Source organism: Sus scrofa, chromosome 7 (assembly GCF_054392235.1).
Source record: "Sus scrofa isolate SSC_HxYL_T2T_F1_AM1 chromosome 7, Sscrofa_HxYL_maternal_Yorkshire_Landrace_v2.0, whole genome shotgun sequence".
Lineage (NCBI taxonomy): Eukaryota > Metazoa > Chordata > Mammalia > Artiodactyla > Suidae > Sus > Sus scrofa.
In genome coordinates, this window is record NC_139389.1 from 100,197,571 (window position 1) to 100,223,893 (window position 26,323).

At 45.0% G+C, this 26,323-nt stretch overlaps 1 protein-coding gene across 8 annotated transcripts; it reads right to left on the reverse strand.

Moving 5' to 3' along the window:
* Positions 1 to 2: 2 nt before the first annotated feature.
* MAX (MYC associated factor X) lies at positions 3 to 25,233 on the reverse strand. Of its 8 annotated transcripts, none has more exons than XR_304607.4 (6): positions 24,982 to 25,233; positions 24,211 to 24,237; positions 16,441 to 16,548; positions 2,777 to 2,900; positions 2,228 to 2,312; positions 3 to 1,534 (listed from the first exon to the last, which is right to left on the reverse strand). XR_304607.4 is itself a non-coding variant. In XM_005666316.4 (5 exons), the coding sequence occupies exons 1-5, from the start codon at positions 25,015 to 25,017 to the stop codon at positions 1,347 to 1,349; spliced, it is 483 nt and encodes a 160-aa protein (XP_005666373.1). In that variant the 5' UTR covers positions 25,018 to 25,233; the 3' UTR covers positions 3 to 1,346. The 8 variants fall into 8 exon arrangements, 4 of the variants coding, with proteins under 4 accessions (XP_005666373.1, XP_005666374.1, XP_084825648.1 ...); XR_001298027.3 differs by having other exon boundaries at positions 2,212 to 2,312; XR_014810986.1 differs by lacking the exon at positions 24,211 to 24,237.
* Between the last annotated feature and the right edge of the window lie 1,090 nt (positions 25,234 to 26,323).

The following is a 26,323-nucleotide window of genomic DNA, read 5'->3' on the forward strand; positions in this document are numbered from 1 at the left end:
AGAAGGATAAAATAAGTTTTTATTTATAGTCTTATAGTAAAGGGGGAAGCCTTAACTTGCAAGACGATATTTTAGCAGTATGTACAACATACTTTTTATTTCCATGGAATGGAATCAAACACGGACTGAGACTACAGAGTATACACTAGAAATCAGCAAATGCCGGGAACAGAGTAGGAAAAAGACAAAGAAATGAGGCCTAAACACACAAAACCCTTCACTGGGATCTGCTGACCGCAGCCAGACCAGGGCTGGATCACACAACGGGGACAGGTTTCCAGGACAGGTGGAAGGGGAGCGGGGTGAGGGTGGGGAGGGGTCCGCACTGAGGTGCGGGTTTAGTACCAGGTGAACTGCTCTTGGTATTTACATACAAAATCAGTTGACTCTATTTCTTAGAAATACACACGGAAAGAAAGGAAGATTTGATCATTGCTTTATGAATCTGTCGCTTTGCAATACCGACATCATCAGAAACAGGGACAATCCACTCAGATTCAAATTTCAGTAGCAGGAAATAAATATCAAAACATCATCACTGGCCCTCAATACAAAACCTCTACCCCACCCGATCCTCCCTCCCTGTCCCACCCCCTACTACCCCTTGGCGGCTGCTGCTTCACTGCTGCCGTTCCCCACATACCACACGAGCATCACGCGGCCCTCCCTAAGGCTGGCTGAGAGAAGCAGGAGTGAAACAGGCCAAGGACTCTGCGCTGCCAATCTGTCCCCACTTCCTTTTATACCACAAACTTCTTCAAGGATCTGGTCTTTCATTAGGAGCGATGAATAGCTTTTTAGGAAAAAAAATCCTTAAAAAGAAGGGGGATTAATTCTGATTACTCCAAACTGGTCATCTTCTTAAAGTAGAGCAGTCCACAGATTCACAAAGTCTATCAAACGGAGGTGAGGGTGGCCCGGGAGGAGAGGCCTGAGAGGGGCAGGGGTCCCCCGGGCACGGGCCCGACAGGGCTGGAGGAGCTGGTGGGTGGTCAGGACACCATGTGCTCAGAGGTCTGGCCGGCCGTCTGTCCTCCACAGAAAAAGCTGCCAAGTTTGGGTGTTTTGGTTTAAAAATTCCTGGTGGGGACAGGGAATCTCTGAAGGGAAACATTGAAAAAAAAAAAAACAAAACAACAAAAAAAAAACCCAGTGGGGATGGGGAAAGAGAATGAGAGCTGTTGTCCAAGAGCTTCTACATAAAAATAAAATTTAAAAAACAAAAAAAGAGAAAGAGAAAAAAAAAAGTCTCTTAAATGGTTCTGAGGGTTCTAAAGATGAACTGAAAGGAGGATAAGACGACGGAGGAGACAGACAGTTTTTATTGCTGGCCTGCCCCGCGGAGCTTAGCTGGCCTCCATCCGGAGCTTCTTCCTGCTTTGGGGCTCTTCGGGCTCCGACTCCGAGCTGGAGTCTGAGCCCCCATCGAAGGCAGAGATGGTGCTGCCCTTGGCGTTGGTGTAGAGGCTGTTGTCTGAGGAGGGGTAGTTGGTCTGCAGTTGGGCACTCGACCTCGCCTTCTCCAGTGCACGGACTGAAAGGCAACCAAGCGAGCGGGTTACAGCCTTCTGGAGACTAGGGGAGCAACCGAGTCTCAGGTCAGGGTCCAGCCTGTTCTTCCGAAGGGCTTGCTGGCCCCCGAGGCTCAGAGTGGCTCAAAAGGATCTCCCTTCTGGTGGCTGTTCCACCTGCACACTTCATCTCCCTCCTCCTTTCCCAGCCAGACCTGGGTGCCCAGTGGAATGGACAAGGCCAGACACTCTGCAATGCCACCCAATCGAAAGAGAAGTCTTGTGATGTCACCGTCCTGCCGTGGAAGGCCGGGATAGAGACAGGAGCACGAGCTCCCTGTGGGACCCAGCAGTGCAGTAACAGAGAAGCCGGCCTGGCCACGCCAGGCTCTGCAAGGGTGTGGAGGCCACACAACAGCAGGAAAGGATGACAGAAGATGTATCAGCCAAAGAAAAGTTTTGGCTTAGCACTTTTGTATGCGATTCACTTGGAAAGACAAGCTGGACACTTGGAAGCAAGTCACCAATACACAGAGAATAATACCTGGGCCTTTCGACACGGAGCCCCTACATGCAGGCTGCTCAGCCCAGTAACCAACCCGCTGCCACCTCCCGCTGCCCATCCCTCAGCTCAGCTCATCTTGAGCCTGGAAGGTTATAACCCATTTAGTTTAGTTTAGTTTATTTGAGGTGTTCTAACCCAGGTGGTTACTTGCATTTCCTTTTACTTGCATCTTCCATGAGGGAGGAAGAGAAGTGAATTCCCCAGGAACAAAGAACTTGATCAGCTCTCGCTTTCCCCTGTGGTTGTAGGAAAAGGCGGGTGTGAGCATTGGAGAACAGCATGGGCCTGGCCCATAGGCTGCCCTGATTGGACTACCAGTGACACCGGGAGCGCTCACTGTCCCTGAACACCTGGAGTCTCTGGCACTTACACAGCACACTCCGATCCAAGGACCTCACAGCTCTCGAGACACTTGATGCCCTACTGCAAACAGAGCGCCTGAGCCCCAAGAAGGGGAGAGAGAGCAGGTCAGAGAAAAGTCTCCAGATGTCTAAACCCTAGACTCCACTGTTCCCTCACTGACGTCTCAGGTCCTTCCTCGGATGACTCTACCACTCAGCTACTCAGGCCCGAGAAGCAGGGCCGCAGCTGCTCAGGAGCACACACTCTGGAACTGGTCCTGACTCTGCAGGCCCGGGTGCGAAGCCCTGACCTGGCTGGAGCACAGCAGGGCCACTGCCCCACAAGCTCCGCTGCTCACCTTGCTGCTCCAGAAGAGCATTCTGCCGCTTGAGGTCATCAATATCTTGCTGGTGTGTGTGGTTTTTCCTTCGCATATACTGGATATACTCTGTGGCTTTGTCTAGGATTTGGGCCCGGGATGCCTGTTGCAATGTGAGAAAAAGCAAAGGGGACAAAATAAAGACCTAGTCCATGCAGTGAGGAAACCATGCCTTTCAGCAACAACCACACGGGGAAATGGAAGCAGGAGGGTGGAGGGGACGAGGCTGAAGAAACAGTGTGAGTGCTACCAAGAATCTTCTCTGTACCAGTCAAGGCACCAGCTGCTTTATATAGCTTACCTCACTGGCTCTCTCTGAGAGAGGGCGCTCCACCAGGAACCCAAGGCTCAGTCTACTGACTTATCCTAAATCCCCAGCTCAAGAGTGGTAGCGCCTGGATTCAGGTACATCTGAATCTTGAACTTGTACCCTGTCCATTCCCTTTGGTTCTTGAGGTTGCTTTCAAGTCTTCAGCCTGGCTAAGTCTGAAAACATTAAAGTACTACTTAACCGAGAGCTTAAGCCATTCACTCTCGGTAGGGCCTGGCTATAGGAAGCTGGTTCAGAAAGACAAGATTAAGATCCCATTTGGAGCTGGCTCAGGATGGAAATGGTACAAAGTTTTCATCAAGGTCCTAGATTTGAGATAAGCCCTCAGACTGCTGTTAACTAGTTCAACTGAGCCATGCTGCAAGTGTCACTATTTCAGCCTCTCTGGCTAAAAAGACTTTTGTGAAAGCTGTCAGAGCCTGATGTCAACACAGGAAGGGCATGAGATTGGGCCATTTCAGGAAGCAACCACACACCTCTACCATGGCTGTTGGGTAGCTTAGGCATTGCCCTGTCAGAGGAACAAGTTAATAAGCTAATAAAATGGATGTTAGGTTATTCGGCCCCTGCAGGTCAGACTTGCCTGGAAGATTCCCTATAGATTGCAAACGTTGCCAGAATTACTCATAGCAAGGCAGCCAACCAGCTGAACTGGTGGAAGGGTATGAAGCCAAGAGAACTGAAGCCCAAGACAGGGTAGTCTAGTAGCCAAAGTGTGGCGGTCAGACCACTGAGGCTCCTGAGCAGAAGCAAAGCTTCTTTGATGGCAAAGAAAACAGCTGTGTGCTCCGGCAAGCAAAACGAAAACTACGTGTAGTAAATCCTGACAATTTCAACTCAGACCCCAGCTGGGCTGAGTATCAGAGAGATTTGGAAGGCCTGGGCTTATTCACCAGTCCTCACAAATATTAGCCTTTTCAGGCTTTCCTCTTATAGCATCCTTAAGGCAATTTCCTCAAAAGGAAATTGTTCACATTCAATCGACTTTATCTGGAGTGAATTACGTGCAAGGCACTGAGCAGACACTGTGGAGAAACAAAATGTATTAGTCATGGCTTCTTCTGCCCAGAAGCTCACTTGCTCACTAGTTGACGAGATATACATATATCTACACAAAGACAAATCACAGAGCAGTATACTAACAAGTATAACTTGAATAGTACAGATTAGAAAGGTCACAAGAAAAACAGCTTCTGGCTGGGTGATCATTTTCTGTGTGCCAGACATTAGCCTTGGCTCTGCACACTCAGGCTCCCACCTGAATCAGAGAACCCTGGGGTTAGACTGAGGTGGAATCTGTGGGAAAGAGTCACTCCGGGCAGGGAGAACAGCATAGGCGAGACATGGGGAAGGGACGGGCCCAAGTCTATTTCTTTAGTTGACTAAGTCAGCTTGTGTAGAAAGAATGAGAGTACCTACAGATGATTATACGGCCACTTCAGATGTTTCCCATTTCTGCCAAAAGGGACTTACTAGAGTCAATTATTAGGTGATAAAATGGGGGGGGGGTGGCACATATTTAGAATGAACTAATTAAATGGACTAATTAAAATACCCTGCCTCTGGATGCTAGAGATGGGATTAAAAACTAGTACTGCAGGAAAAGGGCAGGGTGGCAGAGTGGGGAGAAGAGTTTAGGAATCCAGGAGACAGATGCTTTCTAAGCTCCGTTGTTAATGGGCAGTGTGACTGCAGACAGTTTTTCTCTCCATGGCTATTCCTTATCTGACCAGAAATTTTCTCAGACCCCACCTAGCCTTCCAAATTCTACTCTCTCACTGATCTAATTGTTATGCATAGTTACATGTCAGTCTCTCTTTAAATCTATTTTTTCAACTAACTTGTTCCCAGAAAGCAACGTAACTCTTGTTTAATTTAATTATCATTTGCATTTGGAAAGAGTTAAGAAAAATCTCTCAACAAGAGAGCCCTTGCAAATGTTCAGTGATAATTTTTAAGAAATGACCACATTGAGTAGCAGCCTGTGTGCAACCAGTTTCTTCCTCACATATTTGTACATGAAACTACAAAGTGAAAAGTAATACAGTAAGCAAGGCACAACCAACCAAGGAGAGAGAAAGATGCCACGAGCAATGCCAAGTGTTTCCATCTCAGGATAGTTTTCAGATGGAGATAAAACTCATAAGATGCTCAGAAAACAGTGTCTTGGGAACAAGAGGTCCCCACAGAAGGTCAGACTGGAATAAACCCAGCCTCTAGAATGCTACAATAAGTACAGTCCTTTCTCCACACCCTGACCCTTCGCCTAAATAGAAGCTCCCAGGCCTCTTGGGGTGCCCTGACCCCCACTTAGCAAGTCTAAAAGCATGATTCAATTAACTGCATTTTGTTCCTCATCCAAGGTACACAAGAGTAAAATCCAAAGAGAAAAATTTTAAGTATAAAATACAGAATTCCCCCAAATTTACATGTGTATCCAATTCAGAGAAGAAAAATCAGAAGCTTGAAGGTAGAAAAATGCTAAACTCATCTAAAAGCTCCTCTCTTCCAACTTTATAAACTATTTAAGATCATGGGACCAGCCATAGGGTTAAGGGTGTGGGCAGGCCCTTGCGTTTGTGAGTTTACACTGTGAACAGTAAACATGAAGCCAGCAAGAACTCTGGGCTTTATGGCATGGACCATGGAGCCGCCCTGAGCTTTCGGTTTCTGTTTTCGGAAATGCGCCCAGTCAGCTGAGTCAGCAATCTGTGAGTGTCCCTAAGCAGATAAAACTTGGTAGATCAACGCGTCCACAGATCAACTGTTGCCTCCGGGTACCCAGAAAGGACCTGAAATATTTGTTTCCTGCGAGTGTTTACAATTAGAAGGCGCTGATTCTGATTCTGCCTTTCTAAGCAGAAACAGATCTTTCCAATGGTTTGGACACAGCCCCTAGACAGGATGGCCTGCGGCCCAGGGGACTTAAAAGGTAGTGGGCCTCCTGTACAGCAGCGTGAGTTAACGCACAGCAGCTCTTCAGGCCTCTCCCTCCCTCTGGAAGCCACACTAGAGGACACTGGACAACCTTGCCATATCCTGTTCTAGAGCCATGGCTGCACGCAGCACTACAAATGATGATGAGGGCAGTAACTGCGTACTTACTAAACACCAGGCAGCCTCACATAATCTGATGTGTTCGTTCTCCTATTTTACAAATGAGGAAACTGAGGCACAGAGCTGGAACTTGCTTGATGTTACATAAATAGCAGGTAACAAAGTCAACATTTGAACACAGGCCTCCGGAACACCCTTATTTTGGGAGCTCAGAGGTAGTGGTGGAACTAATGAAGATCAACAGAATTTGGAGCGTCTCAGCAGGAAGAAAAGGACTACAAACGAGTCACCCAATCTGTCTATGAGCACATGAACGAAAGAGCCTGGTGAGGGTGGTTTCCTTGAAGAAGCTTGTTTGGGTAGATTATCTTCACACAGGCAATGTGTGCAGGAATGAGTTGAAGCTGAAGCAAAGATGAAGACTAGTTTTTAGAATGAGGTTTAAAAAGTAAGAAACGAAAAAAAAAAAGCAGCCTGTAGTTAAACAACAACATTGGAGGAAGATTGTTTTTCGTTTTCTTTTAAAGGCAGGTAAAAACCAAAGAGGCTTCGAGCAGAAAAGCAAATACAGAGGAAAAACCAGAGATACAAGCTGGCTTGAGAGAACTGACTGAACCTGGGCCTGGGGTGGGGGAAATACCGGCTCCCCACACTGCTCCAGCTTCTTTACCTAAAAGGGGAAAACCAAAATGGACAGTGGAAGAGACCCAGTGCGGCCGAGGAGCCCAGCAGATTCCTGCCCCCTTTCCTGCTCCTTCACAGCTGCTTGTCTGTCCGCGTCTCTGCCCAGGAGATGGAGGAAAGGGCCACCCCCAGCCTTGAGGCACTCACTTGAACAGAACCCTGCCTGGAAACAGACTGCACTCACCTCACGTGCTGCGGAGAGTCAACTACGTATTTCATGGGAGGCCCCAAACCAAAGAGTTTGATTCTAAGTAATACCTTTTAAAGGCCCCAAATGATTCCTGAAGTAATTAACACTGATGTTTAGGGTGACATCCACGGTTATTAAATCCCACTGAAGGCAGTGGTTCTCAAATTTTTTCAGATAGGTCAAGAATCCCACACATTTCTGAAGCTGTACATCTTTGTGTTGGCGTAAAAATCCACGTTGTTTTAGAAAGCACGTGGGGAGAGGTGAGGAAGAGAAGAGCAGTACTAGGCTGTTAACGTCGGGACACCACTGCTGTTCCCTAGGGTCCTAATGCCGACTTGAGAAACAGTTATTTTTGCTGTATTTATCATGTTTTCCTCCCCACTCTCAAAATCAGATCCTACTGGGATGATGTTACAGCTGCCCAGTTCCCCCAAGAACCAAAATGACATCCTGGGGAATGAAAAAAAGAACTACTGCCTGACTTACCAACTGACATGCTTTACTCTGCACTAGTAATTTTAGAGAAAATAAAACTATTATTTTCTGAAACCTGCACAAGCTTTTACACCAAGTAAGGGAAAGGAGAAGGGCTAGGGTAAAGCTTGTGTACATTTCCATTTGAATAAACCATCTTCTGGAAACAAAAATGAAAGCACCTGCATAATAAATGTGGGCCTGCATTAAACTAGTTCATTCCAAAATGGAACCACTATCAGTGCCAACAAGGGAGGCTGGAAGACTGTGGGGTCAGAGCCAGCACACCCATGTGGCCCCTCAAAAACTTTCTGTGCCAGGCCCTTCCCAGCCCTAAGAACCAATTTCCTGATTACTAGGGGAAGGCAGAGGTGTCATGCCCCGTAAAGGGCTTAGTTAATCCCAGGAGCCATACATTTGTTTAAGGGTCAACACAAATCATGTTTCAAACTTTGTATTCCTTTATCCTGTGCCCTTGATAGTTTGAAATGAAGGTGTGACACTTCCCCATCAAACTCTGACCACGAGGAATACAAGGATATGGTTCCCCCCGAAGAGGGTATATAACTAAACATGTGGAAAGGATTCAATCTCACAGTTAATAAACAAAACACAAAATTACTACCTTATGCCTACTAAATTAGTCACCTCCATCAAAAAAAAAAAATCCAATGATGATAAAATTAGTACTCTTAAAACATTAAATGCATAAGACTAGTCTTTAGAATTTGCTTGAAAGAGTAAGAAAGGAAAAAAAGGAGACATGAAAACAACCCTCCTGGAAAGCATTCTGGCAACATACAACAAAAAATGAGACATCCTTACCCCTAGCCCCGCAATCCAACTTCTAGGATTCTGTTCTATGGAAACAGCCATGTGCACCAAGATGTTCATTGCTGCGTTATTTATAAAGTTAAAAAACTGGAGGCAACCTAAATGGCCAACAGGAATATGCCTAATGGCTACATATAAACACTGTCACTTGGGGAAAGGGCCTGTTATGTGAAAGCATTAGCATTTATTCATGGAAAGCATGCATATGAAGTGAACAGAGGGGAATACAGAGATTAGTAATACCATTATTCTCCTGCGTCTTAGACTCCATCAATGAACACATGGACTAAAGAGAAGCTTTTAGGGGAGAGAAAAGAAAGGAGGTGAGCTTTGTTTGACATCCATTTTGAGATGGCACCCAACTTCAGCAGTATTAAAACGGGGTGAGGGAGGGGGGGAGTGTATTTTTGCACTGCACTGTCCAGTACAATAGTCACTGCACACATGTGGCTAATTAAGTATTGAAATGTGTCTAGTCTGAACTGAGAATAAAACACACTGGATTTTCAAAAGAGTGCAAGAAAATAATAAAATATCTCATTAGTAATTTTTAGTATACTGATTATATACTGAGGTCATGCTTAATATTGCATACTAGGTTAAATGATATTATTAGATTCATGAAGTTCCTGTCGTGGCTCAGCGGTAATGAACTCGACTATTATCCATGAGGATGCAGGTTTGATCCCTGGCCCCCCTCAGTATGGTTAAGGACCCAGTGCTGCCACAAGACGCAATATAGCTTGCAGATGCCGCTTGGATATGGTATTGCTGTGGCTGTGGCATAGGCTAGCAGCTGCAGCTCCGATTCAACCCATAGCCTGGGAACTTCCATATGCCGTGGGTGCAGGCCCTGAAAAAAAAAATTTTTACTTGTTATGTTTTTACTGTGTTAACCAGAAATTTTAACTGTATTTAAATGAAATCATATTTAAAAAGTATTTCTGGCTCACATTATACCTCCACTGAACACCACCTGTCATATAATCTTAAAGGAATGGATATAATTGCGTCGGAGGAATGGAAGGACTGTTTTCTTCTTCCCAAAGTTTCTGCAATTTTGTTAAGAGGGGAAAAAAAGAGATGATAGAGGGAAGGCCTAGTAACGAATCCACATCCTTTCAAATTTCCAGATGAAAAGTGGAGAGTTTCCTGGCTCTCTAGTCTTCTCCATGGGAGTAAGCCCTTGCCCACTCTGTAATGCAGAGACTTCCAGAAGATGGATAAGGCTTCTGCCCTCAGGGAGTGTACTCTTCAGTAGGTAGTTGAGACTGTCACAGAAAAGACATAGGAGAGGCTCCCCAAAGGGATACTGGGGTGTCAGGGAGAGTAATACTCCAGGGTTTTCAGGGTGCTGAGGCATTTGATATGGGACTTGCAAGCGGGAAGGTGGAGACCAGGGGAGGCCCAGGTCAGAAGAAACACGAAGGCACATGGGCAGGAAACAGTTCATGGGCTGGGGAACCCTTATAAGCGGGTCTCTTCATTGTGTAGCCCCAGTGTCGTCTATGTGGTGAGGCTGGAGATGGACCTTGACAGAAGGAAAAGAACTCAGATAAAGCTTAGGATGACATTCCTGGGGGAGGAAGAGGGGGTACACTGTTCCACAATAAGGAAGGAGCAGAAAAGCAGGCGGGTAAGTTGGTTACCTCATTTAGAGAACATAAGTCTCTAAAGGGCACTGAGAAGCTCTTGAAGGTCGAATTCTTTGTTACAGTTAACTAAGAATTCAGTGAATTAATATCTTTATAGCTGCTGAGCCTGGAGCTTAAGGGAGACCTGGACAACTACAGACAACACTTGGGCAACTATGGACAACAATTTCAGATACAGAAAATTTAAAAAGAACTGCCTAAGTGGAGTCTGGCGAGGTAATAATCCTAACGAGTAATGTAAGGCTGTGGCTTACATTCCATTTACAAGACAATCCTGTCAGCAGCCCAGAAACAGTGCTGCTGGACAAAATGCCTTAAAGGGTGTCTGAGCTTCTTCCAGTGTAATGAGGCCACGTGGTCAGGAGGTTTCCTTCCTTCAGTTATAAACACTCACTCTGTTCCCTATTGTGTGCCACCGAGGGAAGAAATATGACCGAAAGATGTTCTCCCGGGAGTTCCCATCGTGGCTCAGTGGTTAATGAATCTGACTAGCATCCATGAGGACACAGGTTCTATCCTGGCCTTGCTCAGTGGGTTAAGGATCTGGTGTTGCCGTGAGCTGAGGAGTAGGTTGCAGACATTATCTCGGCTGTGGTGTAGGCCGGTGACTACAGCTCCACTTAGACCCCTAGCCTGGGAACGCTTCCTATGCCTCAGGTGCAGCCTTAAAAAGTAAAAAAAAAAAAAAAAAAAAAGGTGTTCTGTTCTCCCGGCCTTCAGTACTTAACTACAGTGCGGCATGGGAGACAGGTAAACAGTCATCAAGTAACCACACAAATGAATGCACAATTACACCTCAGACAAGTACTGGGGTCACAGTGCTGAGTGGGTTTAACAGGGAAACTGACCTTCAATTGTAAGAATTGTTATGTTCCTTCATATAAGGGAGCTATTTGATTTCAACATGTACCCATTAGGGATACCAGGCTTTAATGAAGATGAAAGGAATTAGCTCCATATTTTGACCTTTTATTTGATGCTCAGCATGTTATCTAATTGTTAGGTATAATCCTCTCTCCTGACAAGAGAGCAAGACCCTCAAGAGTAGACACCAGATATTAAACCTTTTCAAGCTTCACGGCACTCATGTTTTTTGTTTTTTTCCGTCTTTTTAGGACTGTACCCGAGGCATAGGGAAGTTCCCAGGCTAGGGGTCAAGCTGGGAGCTATAGCTGCTGTCCTACACCACAGCTCATGGCAACACCAGATCCTTAACCCACTGAGCGAGGCCAGGAATTGAACCCGAATCCTCATGGCTACTAGTCGGATTCGTTACCACTGAGCCACGACAGAAACTCTGGCACTCATACGTAAACAGGTGAGCACACCCACGTCAGCTGTGGTTGTTTTCGTTAAAGGGCTGAGTGAGCCCACCATTTCCTCAGGCGCTCCTACTCCACAGCTGCGTTCTGGGAAGCTACCAAGAACCAGAATCTGCACAGGAGCTGGCAGAGGCAGTACCTGACTTAATGCTGACTAGGAGACACACTGTTTTTATTTTCATCTTAGGTTATAATCTCTTTTCAACATAACATCGCTCTACCCAGAAAGGAGAAATTCAGAGCACAACTATCTGAGAAAGCAATAAAGTATGATAAAAACAGGCATTTAGGAAGAGACTTAAAAGATAAATTACTAAAGACCACTGTTCAGCTGCACATGGCAATGCTCAAACAGAAGCTTCTCATCGAGGTTGACCTGGATAACTGTCACCAAGTCAACTATGCTTAGACACTGAGATTGGATGTAATAATCACTCTGGTGCAGGTGCTGGGGCTAACTTATGGCGGGAGGGGAGAATTACACCCCCATGTAAAGGCAAACTGATGGGCTGGCCACTAGCTTTGCCTACACAGAACAGGGTAAGCTCAGTGCCAGCAAGCCATTAGGCAACACTCCCTAGTACCCCACCTAGGACCCTTAAAGACAAAGAACAATTCTGTTCAAGAACAGTAACGTCCATGTTTGAAAAATGGAGCCAACATTGTTCTTGTCCTTACTTCCTTACTCTGGTTGAGGGCTGGTGGTTCGAATTCCATTCCATTTTCCTCAGTGGGCTCCATGTCCAACTGAAAAAACTATAAAGGAGGAGTTCCCGTCATGGCTCAGTAGAAACGAATCTAACTAGTGTCCATGAGGATGCAGGTTCAATCCCCGGCCTCACTCAGTGGGTTAAGGATCCAATGTTGCCATGAGCTGTGGTGTAGGTCGCAGATGCGGTTTGAATCTGGCATTGCTAGGCACAGACCAGCGGCTACAGCTCTGATTCAACCCCTAGCCTGGGAACCTCTATATGCTGCAGGTGTGGACCTAAAAGACCAAAAAAAAAAAAAAAAAAAAAAAAAAAAAGAAAGAAAAAGAAAAAAAAAACTATAAGGGAAACAAAAGACTCAAACAAGAGTTCAAGAGTCCACTTGCAAACACTGAGACCTATGGCAAAACCCAACTGGACTGCCAACTAAAATGATCTACTTCTCAGAGCATCTATGTGGACTCGGACAAATTCATAAACTTTCAGTTACCCTGTACTTCAGTTTTGCTTACATATGCTACTTCAGGGGAGTATTCAGTAATCCTAGTATGATATACTGCGAAGATTACTGGCCCTGTACAGGGGAAGTTCCCAATATAAAGACAAGATAAAGTATTGAAGGAAGACTTCTTTAAAATATCCTTAAGTCGGGAGTTCCTGTCGGGGCTCAGTGGTGACAAACCCAAGTAGTATCCATAAGGACGCAATCCCTGGCCTGGCTCATTGGGTTAAGGATCTGGCATTGCTGTGAGCTGTGGTGTAGGTTGCAGACTCAGCTCTGATCCTGCCTTGCTGTGGCTGTGGCACAGGCCAGCAGCTGCATCTCTGATTCAAACCCTAGCCTGGGAACTTCCATATGCCACAGATGCGGCCCTAAAAAGATAAAATAAAATATCCTTAAATTGTTTACCTCTATGGTGCAGCAGAAAGACTGAACTTGGCAGTCGGCAGTCCTGAGTTCTAGTCTCTGTCCAGCTATAGACTGGGATCATGATCTTAAGCCTCATCTCTGATACAGTAACAATGGCAGGAGTGCCAGGAGTGGTAACTGTCCAACCGTAACAGTGTAATTCTTACCTCATAGAATTCTGCAGCTTTCATTTTACATTGCAATACAGATGTAGTTAATACTGATTTTTTTTTTTTTTTTTACTTAAGCCAAAGGTGACCATTCTTTACATTTATATTATAGTAGAAATATAGGAAACAAAGGACAGATAGAATTTGGATCTCACATTTAAAGTTGTTTGCTTTTTAAACACAGTTATCCACCATTCTTGGTTAGGATCCAATTTAATCAGTATTAGCTTCTCTTTAAAAAACAAAAGGCTTAGAATACATATGACAGTTAATCCAAATACTAAATGAGAAGTCACCTGAAACATAAAGATGCACAAACCAAAGAAGACAGGGGCCTTCCCTCCAAGAAACTGATCTACGCACCCCAAAACTCACAGGGAAAACAATTTCATGATTATCAACATAATGTCAGAAACTTAATTACTGCAATCCAAATCAGGATTAGACAATTTCCTGTGGTTGAAATACCACTTTAAAAAAAAATTACGACATTTGGTGAGAACTCGGAAGTCTGAGTGACCGAAGTAACCCGTCAGACTCACTGAGCACCTGCAGCGCCAGTGTTAGCAGACAAGGAGAACAATGAAGATCATGGGAAGGGGTTGGGGTTCAGCCAGAGCTAATAGCCATTTCCTTTATTCATGCTCAGCATGAACACTGGGACTGGAACACACAAACACATTCTGAAATCAGAAAGGCACCTGGTAACCTCCCCTGGGGGTTTTGTTGATGAGCGTGAAGAAACCTGGCTCTTGGAACACTCCTCTCCCCTAGTCTTGCTACTTCTCTGACCTCATCTCCTGCCACTGACCCTTCACTCACTCCACCCCATCCATTCTGGCCTCCGTCTCCTGGACAGGTCCAGGAAGGCTCCGAGGTTCCGCCCCAGGCTATTCCACTTGTCTTCCCTGGCCTGGAATGCTCATCACCAAATAGATGCAAGGTTCTTCCCTTCACTTCCTTCAGGACTTTGTTCAACTGCTGCCTCGCCAATGTGTTCTTTTGTTTGTTTGTTTTTTTGTCTGCTCTATTGAAAACTGCAACCCTTCCTTCCCTAATTCTCTTTTTTTTTCCCCCTAATTTTCTCCATAGCACTTAGCTGACATACTACATATATTTAATTATTAGTTCATTTTCTATCTTTTCCTCACCAGATTAAGAGCTTCTGCTTTTGTTCACTGCTGGATTCCTAAGTAGTGAAGACAATGCCTGGCATGTAGCAGACCCTCAATGAGTATTTGTTGAATGGAATAGGTGAATAAATAAATGAGCCACAATGAAGACAACTATTTGGTTTGTAAGGTTACCAAATTCAAACCCTCAACTTCCTTGAAGAAAGGTGGCAACAGGATTTAGGCCAATGCGATTCTAAAGATTTAAGGGGAGTTCCCGTCGTGGCGCAGCGGTTAACAAATCCGACTAGGAACCATGAGGTTGCGGGTTCGGTCCCTGCCCTTGCTCAGTGGGTTAACGATCCGGCGTTGCCGTGAGCTGTGGTGTAGGTTGCAGACGCGGCTTGGATCCCGCGTTGCTGTGGCTCTGGCGTAGGCCGGTGGCTCCAGCTCCGATTCGACCCCTAGCCTGGGAACCTCCATATGCCGCGGGAGCGGCCCAAGAAATAGCAACAACAACAACAAGACAACAAAAAAAGACAAAAGACAAAAAAAAATAAAATAAAATAAAAAAAAATAAAGATTTAAGGAAGAATGTTATGGCAATGTAAAATACATGGAGATAAGAAAAAGTTGATCTCTTAAGACTGGCCTCTCCCAAAGTGTTCTCAAACTTAAGAATGCCTAAGAATCACCTGACTGCTGGTTAAAAATACAGACCTATCTCCAGAAAGATAGATTCAGTACTGATTCTGATGGGAGTGTTCTACAGGCTATTTTTCTCAGGATACACTTCCCTGATGCCACTCCTGGCTAGATGTGAGACTTAGAAGGCCGTGGCTCTTGGCCATTTATTTCACCAAAGTTGATACTATGGCATGTGAATAAGCACTGACTGTCAATGGCTCAGACAATCACAAGAGATAATCTTTTGTACTCCTGTCTAAAAGGGTGAGCCTCTCTCCCCATCATAAAGATTTCCTGTGGTGCTCAGACAGTGCTGTACCCAGGAATGTTGTTATTCCAGGCAGGTACCTTGGTCCAAGGCCATTAAGCCAAGTCCACACTAAGCAGGCTTAACCCATGGCAAATTCTGGTTTTGCAATACTAGGTATTCACATGGCCTATTTTATGTTTTTCATAAAGGTCAGACCTAGCCCATGCTTCAGCCACACAGCCACACCTTATATAAGGTATAAAGCACATGACCTACCAGAGTGGCAATATAAACAAAAATGAAACCATGATGGTTCCAAATTCAGGATAACCAAATAAACCCAGGACCTCCACCACAGAGCTAAATCAGGAGAGCTATTCAAAGCACACCCAAGAAAATGACTGTTTCTTTAAACACTGGATCACTGAACCCAAAAGTCCCAAAGGTCCTCTTCCAAGTATGCCATTTATTGCACTGAACTGCTGCAGGGGTCAACCAGTTACATGGTGCACAAACAGGTGTTTCTCCAAATTCCAAGGAGTGACCCTAATCCATAGACTTTTTACCAAGGCTTCCAAGTTTGTTTTTCAAATGGAGAAATGCTGCTGCCTACCTCTCCAGAAAACCAGATTCTGGAAGGCTACCAGTGGGATGGGGGCGGGGAGAGCAGTTATCTTTTTCTTCCAATTCACATGAACATGTCTCTTTACTCAAGTCTTGTATTTAAAATGCTTATTACATGCCTTTGAAATAATAGCTGCTGGACAGGGAGATCACTGGTGTTCAAGCTGGTTCACATACATTCCCAAGAGGTTTCCTTTAAAATAAGTACTAACTTTGAACCATATGCCATATGAAAGGAACTCTCATGGAGGTCTACGGGATCACAGACCTCAGGAATCCTTAGTGTTACCCAAACTACTATGTGCCATTCTTTATGCTCCAATGTACAGTTATGATAATTTCTTGAATAAGTAATTTATTACACATAATACTAATTATAAAAGATACCTTCTACTATTGTCTTAACAGGCAGCTCCCTTACATCGGACATCACTTGCTAAGGATGAACTACAGAGGGTACAGTGTGTGATGACTCCCCCCCCACCCCGCCAAAGGATCAAAGATTAAGGAAACCATGTCACTCGAACATCCCTAATTCTAGCCCTTTCCAGACAGGTAAGTGCCCTACTAATAAGCCCAACAGTGAGTTCCATGTTAGTGGTGGCTAATCGGTTTTCTTGAAAAACTCACCTTCTCTCCTTGGAGTGATGGGACTGAGTCCCGCAAACTGTGAAAGCTGTCTTTGATGTGGTCCCTACGTTTTCGTTCCAGTGCATTATGATGAGCCCGTTTGTCAGCCTGGAAGAATGGGAGAAAGGGCACATTAGCAAGGTCATCCTTTTGCTTGGTACAAGTGGGTGGGTACAGCTTGGAAGTATATGCTGTCAGCGCTGTCCCAGGCGATTGGACTGGGAAGGATTTGTCGAGGTGGGCAGTTAGGAGTCTCCAGAATTAGGCTCTGCTAGAGGGGGAGAAAGGGGTGAGCAAGGCTTGCGACAGGAACATCCAAAGTAGCTCGATGCATCCAGCTCATGCATAAGTAAAATAAAAGTTATTCACGGGGACAAAGTGTGACTCTCCTGCAACATCAGTCTTCTCCCACAACTTACTTATGTCACAGAGTAGCTGCTAGTCCATGGCTGGAAGACGACCAGGGAAAAGCTGCAGTGGGCCCCTTCATAAAATGTGATCACCCCCACTGGAAGAGATTCCCCATGCTGGGGACCCAGGAAAGGAGTTAGGTCACTGTGCAGTGCTTCTTTCCACGTGAAACCCATCACAAGTCACTTCTGGTCTCAAGCTCCCTAAAAGGTACTACTTTTTAAGACCTTCTTGCCAAATCATACAAGAGAAACTAAAACCTCTAGAAATCCCAGATGCATGAATCTGAGATCATTATGATGAAGCTGATATAGAGGCCAACTGCATCCTGGGCTCCTATTTGTAAAAGTGCATCCAAGGTGCTTTCCTGCCAAGGGCCTCCCCTCACACAGGCTGCCAGAAAGGTAGTTCTTAGATGGCAAACGTTCTGACACCCATACTCTGAATAAATTTCCTCAGGCACCTGTGGCAGGCCATGCTTATTTGGCAGTATCTAAATACCCACAGACCAAACTCTTTATCCTGTCCTCCTTAGAAACACAAAGAACAACAATCAGCTGGACAGGGACAGAGACTGCCAACAAATCAGAAATGGCAAAATATTCTGGCTTCAGGCAGAAGAGACAGTGCTGGAGAACACTACAAGAGAGCTTCAGCAGGTCCCTATTAAAGAGGCAGTCCCTCCAATGGAGCATCTACGCTTATGTAAGCTTCACCTCTGCACTCTGGGAATTATGGGAAATACTATACTCTGAGAATTTATCCCAATACACAAGGTTGCACTAAGTTAACCTAAAGAAGAAGTCTGCATCTAGGAAGTTCAGGCAGCTTTAAGCTACCCAGACACATCACCCAGCATTTTTAAAATGAGCAACAAAATACATGAATGCCTCAAATGAATCCTTGTACAAACAAGATGTTCAGACCAAAGTCTATAAAAACAAGAGTTGTAGAAATGAAGGATTTGAAATCCTAGTATTGAATCCTAAAAGTCTGAGTCATTACAGAGGAAGAAGAGGCTGGGAGCAGCTGTGGTAATTTTAGTAACTTCCTGGTCTCTCAAGCACGCCTTACCTACAGCTCTGTTAGGCTGGACACATGGTTCCCATCACAGTCATGGGGCTCCATGGCGTAGCACTCATTTTCAGGGCAGACACCTGGAATGCTTTTAAAGCTCTCCTAATCTTAAGTCTGGATCCACTGTAAATTGAGTGTCTGCTGAACTCCAGGGATATATGAAATTTACAGGAAAACTGAGGGATCAATCGGGCAACCTTAGGGAAGAGGTAGGTATCATACAGTATTAGAGCAAGAAAATCGCAGATGCCTTCTATCAGCAGTATGAAAAAGCCTGAAAGAATTAAACATATGAAGTATCTAGTCATTTTTTCTTTCTTTTTTTAACGGCAGCACTCACAGCATATGCAATTCCTAGGCCAGGGACCTATGCCACAGCTGCAGCAACGCCAGAACCTTTAATCCACTGTGCTGGGCTAGGGACTGAACTCGTGCCTCTCCAGCAACCTGAGCCGGCGTAGCTGGATTCTTAACCCACTGCACCACAGGGGAAACTCTGTACCTACTCCTTTTCTAACGTTCCATTCCCAGTAGTCTAGACAGTCTACATAGGTAAGGTGAGCTGGGTTCTTAGACTAAAGACTTAGAAGACGAAGAGATGACATTTGGCATTTATGTGTCTCTCCTGTGTTTGCTACACACTCCCTAGGATAGTTCACTTACATGCAAATTAATCACCCAGCTTTGGTCTCCAGCAGCAGCCCAAGATACTCCTGACTACTAAAGCACCCTGATTCCTGGCCATCTTCCCAGCTTAAGAGCTGTGCATAGAAGCTGTGACACCAGTTACCCACAATCCCTCTTGTTGATACAAATAAAATTCTAATTGTTTCTTTCTGGGAGAGCCCTGCAAATCTCAAACAGCTAGAATCAAGTTGGACTTGGTTTCACTCAGGCGTGCAAGAGAAGGGTGGAGCTAAGAATAATCTAATATCAAAATAATCCCCACAATGCACTTCCCCATCCCCATTCACTGAGCCCTGAAAGGACTCAAATGGACAAGGCTTTCGGTTAGAGGATTGTAAGTGAACTTGGCTGTGGACCATCAGCAGCAATCTTGGCTTCTCATCTGGGGAGCCAGCCAAGTTTGAGAAGTTGGCTCAACAGGGAAAGGCAGCAGTCCCTGCCTGGTAGAGCGCCTGGGCTGGGGACTGTTGTTCTCAGACTAGTGGATGGAATTTCTGCAGTGGTTCCAGGCCCAATTTAACTAGCAGAAGAGTGGAATCTTAGACCAATCCCTGCTGCCATGTCCATCCCCAAGCTGCAACACTTATACAGAGTCAATTTCAAAGCTCACAAAGACAATGGCAATGATGCATTTTTCTTCTCAAGGCTCTTTGAAAGTGCAAGTTAAAAACACGCAGAACTAACATGCCTAATTCCAGGCAACTCTGAACAAAATACTACCTCTAGTGACTTGAAAGACCACATGAAAAACCTTTACATGAGACTGAGAATTCTGTTTGGGAAACATTTCCAAATGACCAGTCCAATGGATGAATCTCCCTCCCCTGCAATTCATCCCAATGGAGGGCTAGTTGCCAGGCTCATCACTGCTTTGTTAACTATTGTCACCTGCTGGCAATCCATTTTCAAATGGATTTTAGAGTTGAGAATGAAAAACTGGGTGAAGACACCCAGTGTAAGGCATCTTAGATCCTTCCACAAACTCAAAAACTAGTTTTTTTTTTTTAAAAAAAGGTGGGAAAGGGCCAAACAATTGTGTCTTGAACAAATAAAGCTTATCTCAGATGAATCAGCTTTCTCCCACCTATACTGAGAAAGATGTTTCATAATGAACAAATTCTAGGAGACAACAGAAGCCCCCAAACACCTCCCCTATACATCCTAGAGGAGCAGTGGCTAGATGCTGTCCCTCTTCAAGTACACTGGCTTTGCAGCTTCTGCCAGAAAACCCCTCCTTCAGGGCATCCGAGGCTAAAGAGAAACACTAAAGGGCCGTGTAATACTGAAGAGTGGCCCACAGATGCTCAACAGGAACTCCAACACCAAATCATTTTCAGCTTCAACATCTCTGCCAGGGTTTTTATTCAGCCTCTTAGTATTATTTCTACTGAACTTTTCCATACTGGCAGCCAGAATAAAAAGCTTTACCTACAATTTGTCCGTCTCTGACACTAACAAGCAAGCGTTACCTTAAGTGTTGTTAAATGTGGAAAGCAAACATTATTTCATGAGCCAAGAAGTTGCTAAACTGGCAGCAGGTCACTCAAGCTAAGGAGAGCTGTTCAAAATGGAGGGAATCTCTTCAAATTATTTCCTTCCAAACTACTGCATAGAGAATATATCTTCCTCCAAGGCATTACATCAGTCAGCAGCATTATTTCCTGCAAGTTCTACATAGGCAAATAGCAAGGGAAAATGAATGCTCCGTTATACAAGGATACACAAGGTTCTCCAGAACAATGCCATCTCTTGCAGGCTACCTGATACCTAACCCTTCTGTAAGAGGAATCTTCTCAATTGTGATACAGAAAATTCTCAGTATATGTGGAATTAGAACTGCCCACTAAACATTTACTGCCTTTAAGAAATTTAAAGGTTATATTTTTAGACCAAAGGTAGTGTTGCTTATGATTTTTTTGGGGGGTTGCTGCCCCACAGCATATGGAGTTCCCCAGCCAGGGATCGATCTAAACTGCAGTTGCAACCTATATGAATCCTTTAATCCACTGTGCCAGCTGGGGACTGAACTTGCCTCCTGGCACTGCAGAGACACTGCACCACAGTAGGAACTCGGTTTATGATTAATAACCTATTCTTATTAAACACTAACACTGGAAATTAAACACTTTGAACACGGGCTCAGAAAAAGCCTATTTACTACTTCTGATAGGAAGCAGAAAGGATAAATAAAACTGAATTTCTAGGCAACTTAATTCATTTTAACCAACATGAAAACTGCAGCATGAACTAATGGGGAGCAAGGCTGAGAAACTCACTAAGGTCCTTAATAGCAAGGTAGGAATTGCAACTTCCCAGCACCTCTCCTGCTTGACGCTGACTGCCTGGTATACATTTTTAACATCCAACACATACATGTGTTGTCCAGTCTTTTCAAAAAATCATTTGGTGCCTAAAAAAACTTGAGAATGCTATTATCCAAATATGCTATTATACTACAGCCATTTTCTCTGATCACCTATTTTACCATTACTAGTATCTTGAAAGGCTTTTTAAATTTAAGAACACCCTTCAACAGGCTAATTTTTAGGAACCAAATCTGGCATTTCTGCATCACTGTCAACACTGAGCAGACACAAAGTATATGTGTCATGCAGCACTTTTGTCATTAAATTAATTCCAGGTAAAACAGATAGTAGCTTCCTGAGTAAATTCCTCAAAGGTAACCAAACTCACTCCCTTCTGAATACATGGCAATTCCTAAAGAAACAAAGAGTTCTGTTTAAAATATTTCATACCAGGAAGATCCAGAAACGGAATTGTACAAATCTGTTTCCAACCCTCCCAACAGGTATACTATAACCAGAACTATGGAGCTGTCATGGACGAGAAGCTGAAAAAGGTCGTGGGTTTCCAACTACCACACTAACCCTACATTTCTTGTATACTTTCATTCTTTCCAAAAAAAAAAAAAAAAAAAAAACCCCAAATGACAACAAAACCCAAAAAAACCCAGAAATAAAACAAAGATCACTTTGCATAAATATCCCTGCACCAGAAAATTGTCTTTGAAATGCAATCTTCCTCCTCCAAAAAATAACAAAAATAATATAACATCAGTGGGACTCTGAGATGTATTGAGTTTAATAATAAAAATTATCGTCTGGGGTTACTTCCTTTAACGAAGCTTATTGGGCACTAGAGAAGCTGTTTTCTGTTTGCACTGAGGCAAAAGAAAAAATACTCGTCAAATCAGTTTCACTTTCTGTTACAGTTAGCCTCGCTTCCTAACTCTCTTCTTGCTGAGTATCCTACATGTCTTATATAGTAAGGCCGGAGCTGTTGTAGTAATATTACAAAACATGAATGAGCGTCTCCTTCTATATTAGGACTCAAAGGACCTTTGCCAAATAACTTTTAAAAAAGTTCTTCTGTAGTCCTGAATATTTGGTTGTTCACAGTCCTCATCCTTTTCCGAACTAACACAATGCTTAAGAATAGCTCCCCGCCACCCAAATTTTAAAGAATATATTTATTTATACTAAATGTCAGGAAATAAACATATATTCACACAGAAAAAAAAAGAACTCCTTTTTATCCTACGTGTTCATAATTGCTTGATATGCTATAAAATCTGTCTACTGCTTCTTCTCTCCATGTCGTTGTGATCATCTTAACAGATATTTAAAACGTCTTAGCAAGATGTGTCAAATTAAAAACAAAGGGTAAAACCCACTCCCTTTGCCCACCCTCCAAAATCAAAAGGAAAAATCCTAGGTACCTTAATATCAAAACTGAAAATATCTAGACAAAACAATGAGATTAGTGTTCTAGGAAAGTGGAAACATTTTAATAATTTACTAAAACAATTTATATCATTAGCCACATGGATGGATATTCTGAAAAGCAGAAAGCTCTTGAGAACTGTAAGCCAAAATTTCATAAAGAAAATTTTTGTCTCACTGGAAAGCTAATATAATTCCAATTTAAATAATGATTCTGCAAAGGAAGCCTAAATAATTCCTATCCTCCAATCCTCATCCAGCCCTAGGGCAGATTTTATAACTGGAGACTTTCAGGGAAAAAAAAATGTTTCAAATAGACTGGGTTCCAAACATGAAATTCCATAGTCACATTAATAAGGAAGGCAATAACTGAAAAAGACCTTAATTTTCCAAAATATGTATAAATATGAAGTATTTGACAATACTTCATACATTCAAAATATTACCTTCAAATCCTTCAAGGAAAAAATAAAACAAATTCTTTTTTAGTGACTATTACCAGGGATAATTTTAAGACCCCTGGGACAACTGCATTCTTTGATTTTATGAAAATAACGGCTCTCGATAATTTTTTCTAAATGGATAACTGCTTAGACAACCTCAGAATCTCTGCTCTAAAGAATAGCAGGTATAAGTTAGAGGGCTTGCTTTTATTCTGTGAGAATTAAATTCTTAGATCAGAGGTCTCCAAGCAGAATGTGGCAATTCTAACAAGCTCCTGAACAACTTGGTTGTCCCAAACGTTATTTTGAAAATCAGAAGAACATTATAATCCAGATTTCTAAAATTTCTTTTAAAATAGAAAGATAAGGCAATACTGAGTCCTCAATCCCACTGGACTGGCCACCTTTTTAGGAGAGGCATGGGCTCTCTAGTACCCCAGTCCTCACCTGTGCCCTCAATTCCTGACTATCTCACTGCCAGGGCTCCCTAGAGACATCTAAACTTTTGACCCCCATTCTATACACTTCCTACTGTTCCCATCTGTCAAATATTAGACACTATGATATACTCATTTCTCTTCCCCTTTGATTTTTTTCCTCCTCTGATCTATTCATGGAACACCCACAGTACTATCCCATACTCCAAAGACATGAGATTATGCCTATCCTAATCCATAGAACCACTTATGGAAAACATTAATATCAAAACTCTGAGAAATCATTGATAACACTTTACAGTCTCAACCACCACCTCCTAGCAAACTTCACTCTGCAATGCCACTTTTCTTCAACAATTCTACCTTCTTTATACTGCTCCTTCGACTCAAATACAGTCAGACCATAATAAGCTGCTGAATATGACACGGTCACATTCAACCTTTGGCTCCTCTACAGTTCCAATTTCTGCATTAAAGTAATACCAAATTGTGCTAGATTCCATAGGTTTACAGAAGTCACATGACTTTTGGTTAAAGGTGATTTCTCCATGTGGCTTCAACTTCACACAACTATTCAGATAGTTTAGAACCTACTGTTCTTAAATAAATCTGACCACTTCTTCCTGAAAGAGTACAATTTACTTCAACATGGTGCATTTCTCATTCCCCATTTAAATAGTGACAGCTAGAACTCTCATCTAAACACTACAGAAAGATTCATTTCCCTGCATACAGCTTCTCTCACTCACCTACAGCCACTGGAACTTATCACCTGAGAATCTAGAATTATGAGATTTACAAACCCGCCCCCCACCACCACCTACAACCCCAGGACAAGGCCCCACCTCACCTTAGCGGTTAACAGGAGAGTTTACTACAATATTAAAAGCAACAGAACTCTTTTTCTCTCTAACCCCAAAAAGGACTAGAACTGAACGGAAATGAAAATGAAATGGAGAGTAGGAGACGTACCGCAGATTGAAACCTCGGTTGCTCTTCCTGGAATAAGAGAGAAAAAAAAAATAGAAAATATAGAAGTTATTTTTACACTTCACATTCAATAATAAGAAAGAAAATGCCGGCGGCAGAGGAAGCGGCGGGTGGGGAGTAAGCCTTACCTCCCCCTCCCTCCCTTCCCACCCCACGCCCCCATCCCTCCTCCCCAGCTGGATCCGGTAGGGGGGCGGGGGGGGGTCCGAGCGCCACCCCTCCTTCCGGGATCCGAACCGGGCGAGAGGGGGTCCACAGCACTGTCTCCTCCCCTTGCACCCAGCTCAGGACTTCTGGGCACTCCCAAACCCTCTCTGCCCTCCCTCACCCCCCAGGATCCGCCAGTCAAGGGAGGAGGGGGCCGTGGGCCTAAGGGGCAGGTCCCGAACGCCGTCCCCTTCCCCAGAATCCGGACAATGGGATCCCGAGCGCACCCTGTCCCTATGTCCCGGATCCTGAGCCAGCCAGAGAGAGAGTAGGAGACGGCAGCACCTTCCCCCACGGGGGGAGGTGGGGGTCCCAGAGGCCGCGTGTCTCCTCCCCACCTCCAGACCCAGAAGGCCGCTCCGGCCAGGAGCCCGGAGGGGAGCGAGCGGGGAGCGCGACGGAGGCGGTCCCAGCCCGGGGGGTGGGGGTGGGGGAAGGGGAGAGGCGGCAGCTGCCCGGCCCCCTGCCGCAGTCGCCCTGCTGAAAATCCCGGCCGCTGTCCCCGCCTGACAACTCGCAAGGGAAGGAAGAAGCCCCAGGACTCACGTCGCTCTCCACCTCGATGTCATCGTTATCGCTCATTTCCTACGGCCCAGGGAGCGGCCACTGCAGCGGCGGCAGGGAAGGGGGAGGGGTGGAGGGGAGGGGGAAGTCACCGACAACAACAAGCCGAATCTCCACACACACACACACACTCACTCACTCGCTCTCTCACTCACACACACACTCACACACACACACACACACACAACACGGGCGAGAACCACCTCCTCACTGCAGCACCGGATCAACGGCGGCACGCACGCCCGGTCGGCCCCCTGCCACGTGACCAAGCTCGTCACGCTGGGGCCGCCGAGACTTGTAGTTCATATCCCTTTGAATGATGGCCCGGCTAGCTCCAGAGAAACTACAAATCCCATAAAGAACTGCATCCAGTCATTCCCAGCCCGACTTGTTGACGGAGCCCAGAGCGCCTGCGTGTCCGGTGGAGCAGGGGGGAGTGGAGAGAGGAGCGGCGCGATGCCTGCCGGGAGTCGTAGTCCGCAGACCGCGAGTTGTCAGGAGATTTTCCTACAGAGGCAGCAGAGGTGGCTGCTGGGAAGACAGGACACGTGGAGGGAGCTGGGACTCCTGGAGCCGGGCACTGTCTGGGCGCCTGGCCCAGGGGACAGGGTGGAGGCTGTGGACGAGTAGCCGGTTGCCGAAATAACGCTGTCTCTCCTTGATGCGACTGGTTTTACTTTGTTTTCTAGACCTCTGAGTCGCTCTGTGTTGTGCTCTGGGGCGTAACCCGTCTGCTGTGGGATCCTGCTGCGGGGGACTAGGGGGCGCGGCTGCGGATGCTCACGTGGACCCTGGGGATCTGGTAGCGAAGAGGTGTCAATGGCAGGTGTTAGTGTTACTGGACAGGCAGGATGACCGGCCTAGCTGAGGGACCATTCCCACGAGACTCTTGTATTCATTCACCCTGGAGTGACCATTTTGCTACTCAAGTGAGGCTTGTACATTCCCAGATCCTGACCCTCAACAACTGCTTACGTGGAAATAAAAACGCCTTCTGAATTGGTTGTAGTCTAAGCAGTTTAAGAAGTGCCCCAGTTCAGAGTAGCATAATCAGTATATCAAATGAGAAACAGCTCTCTATCCACTTAAAATCCCACTTAAAAACTGCTGTATGCGGGAGTTTTAGTCGTGGCGCAGTGGTTAACGAATCCGACTAGGAACCATGAGGTTGCAGGTTCGATACCTGGCCTTGCTCAGTGGGTTAACGATCCGGCGTTGCTGTGGGCTGTGGTGTAGGTTGCAGACGCGGCTCGGATCCCGCGTTGCTGTGGCTCTGGCTAGGCTGGCAGCTACAGCTCTGATTCGACCCCTAGCCTGGGAACCT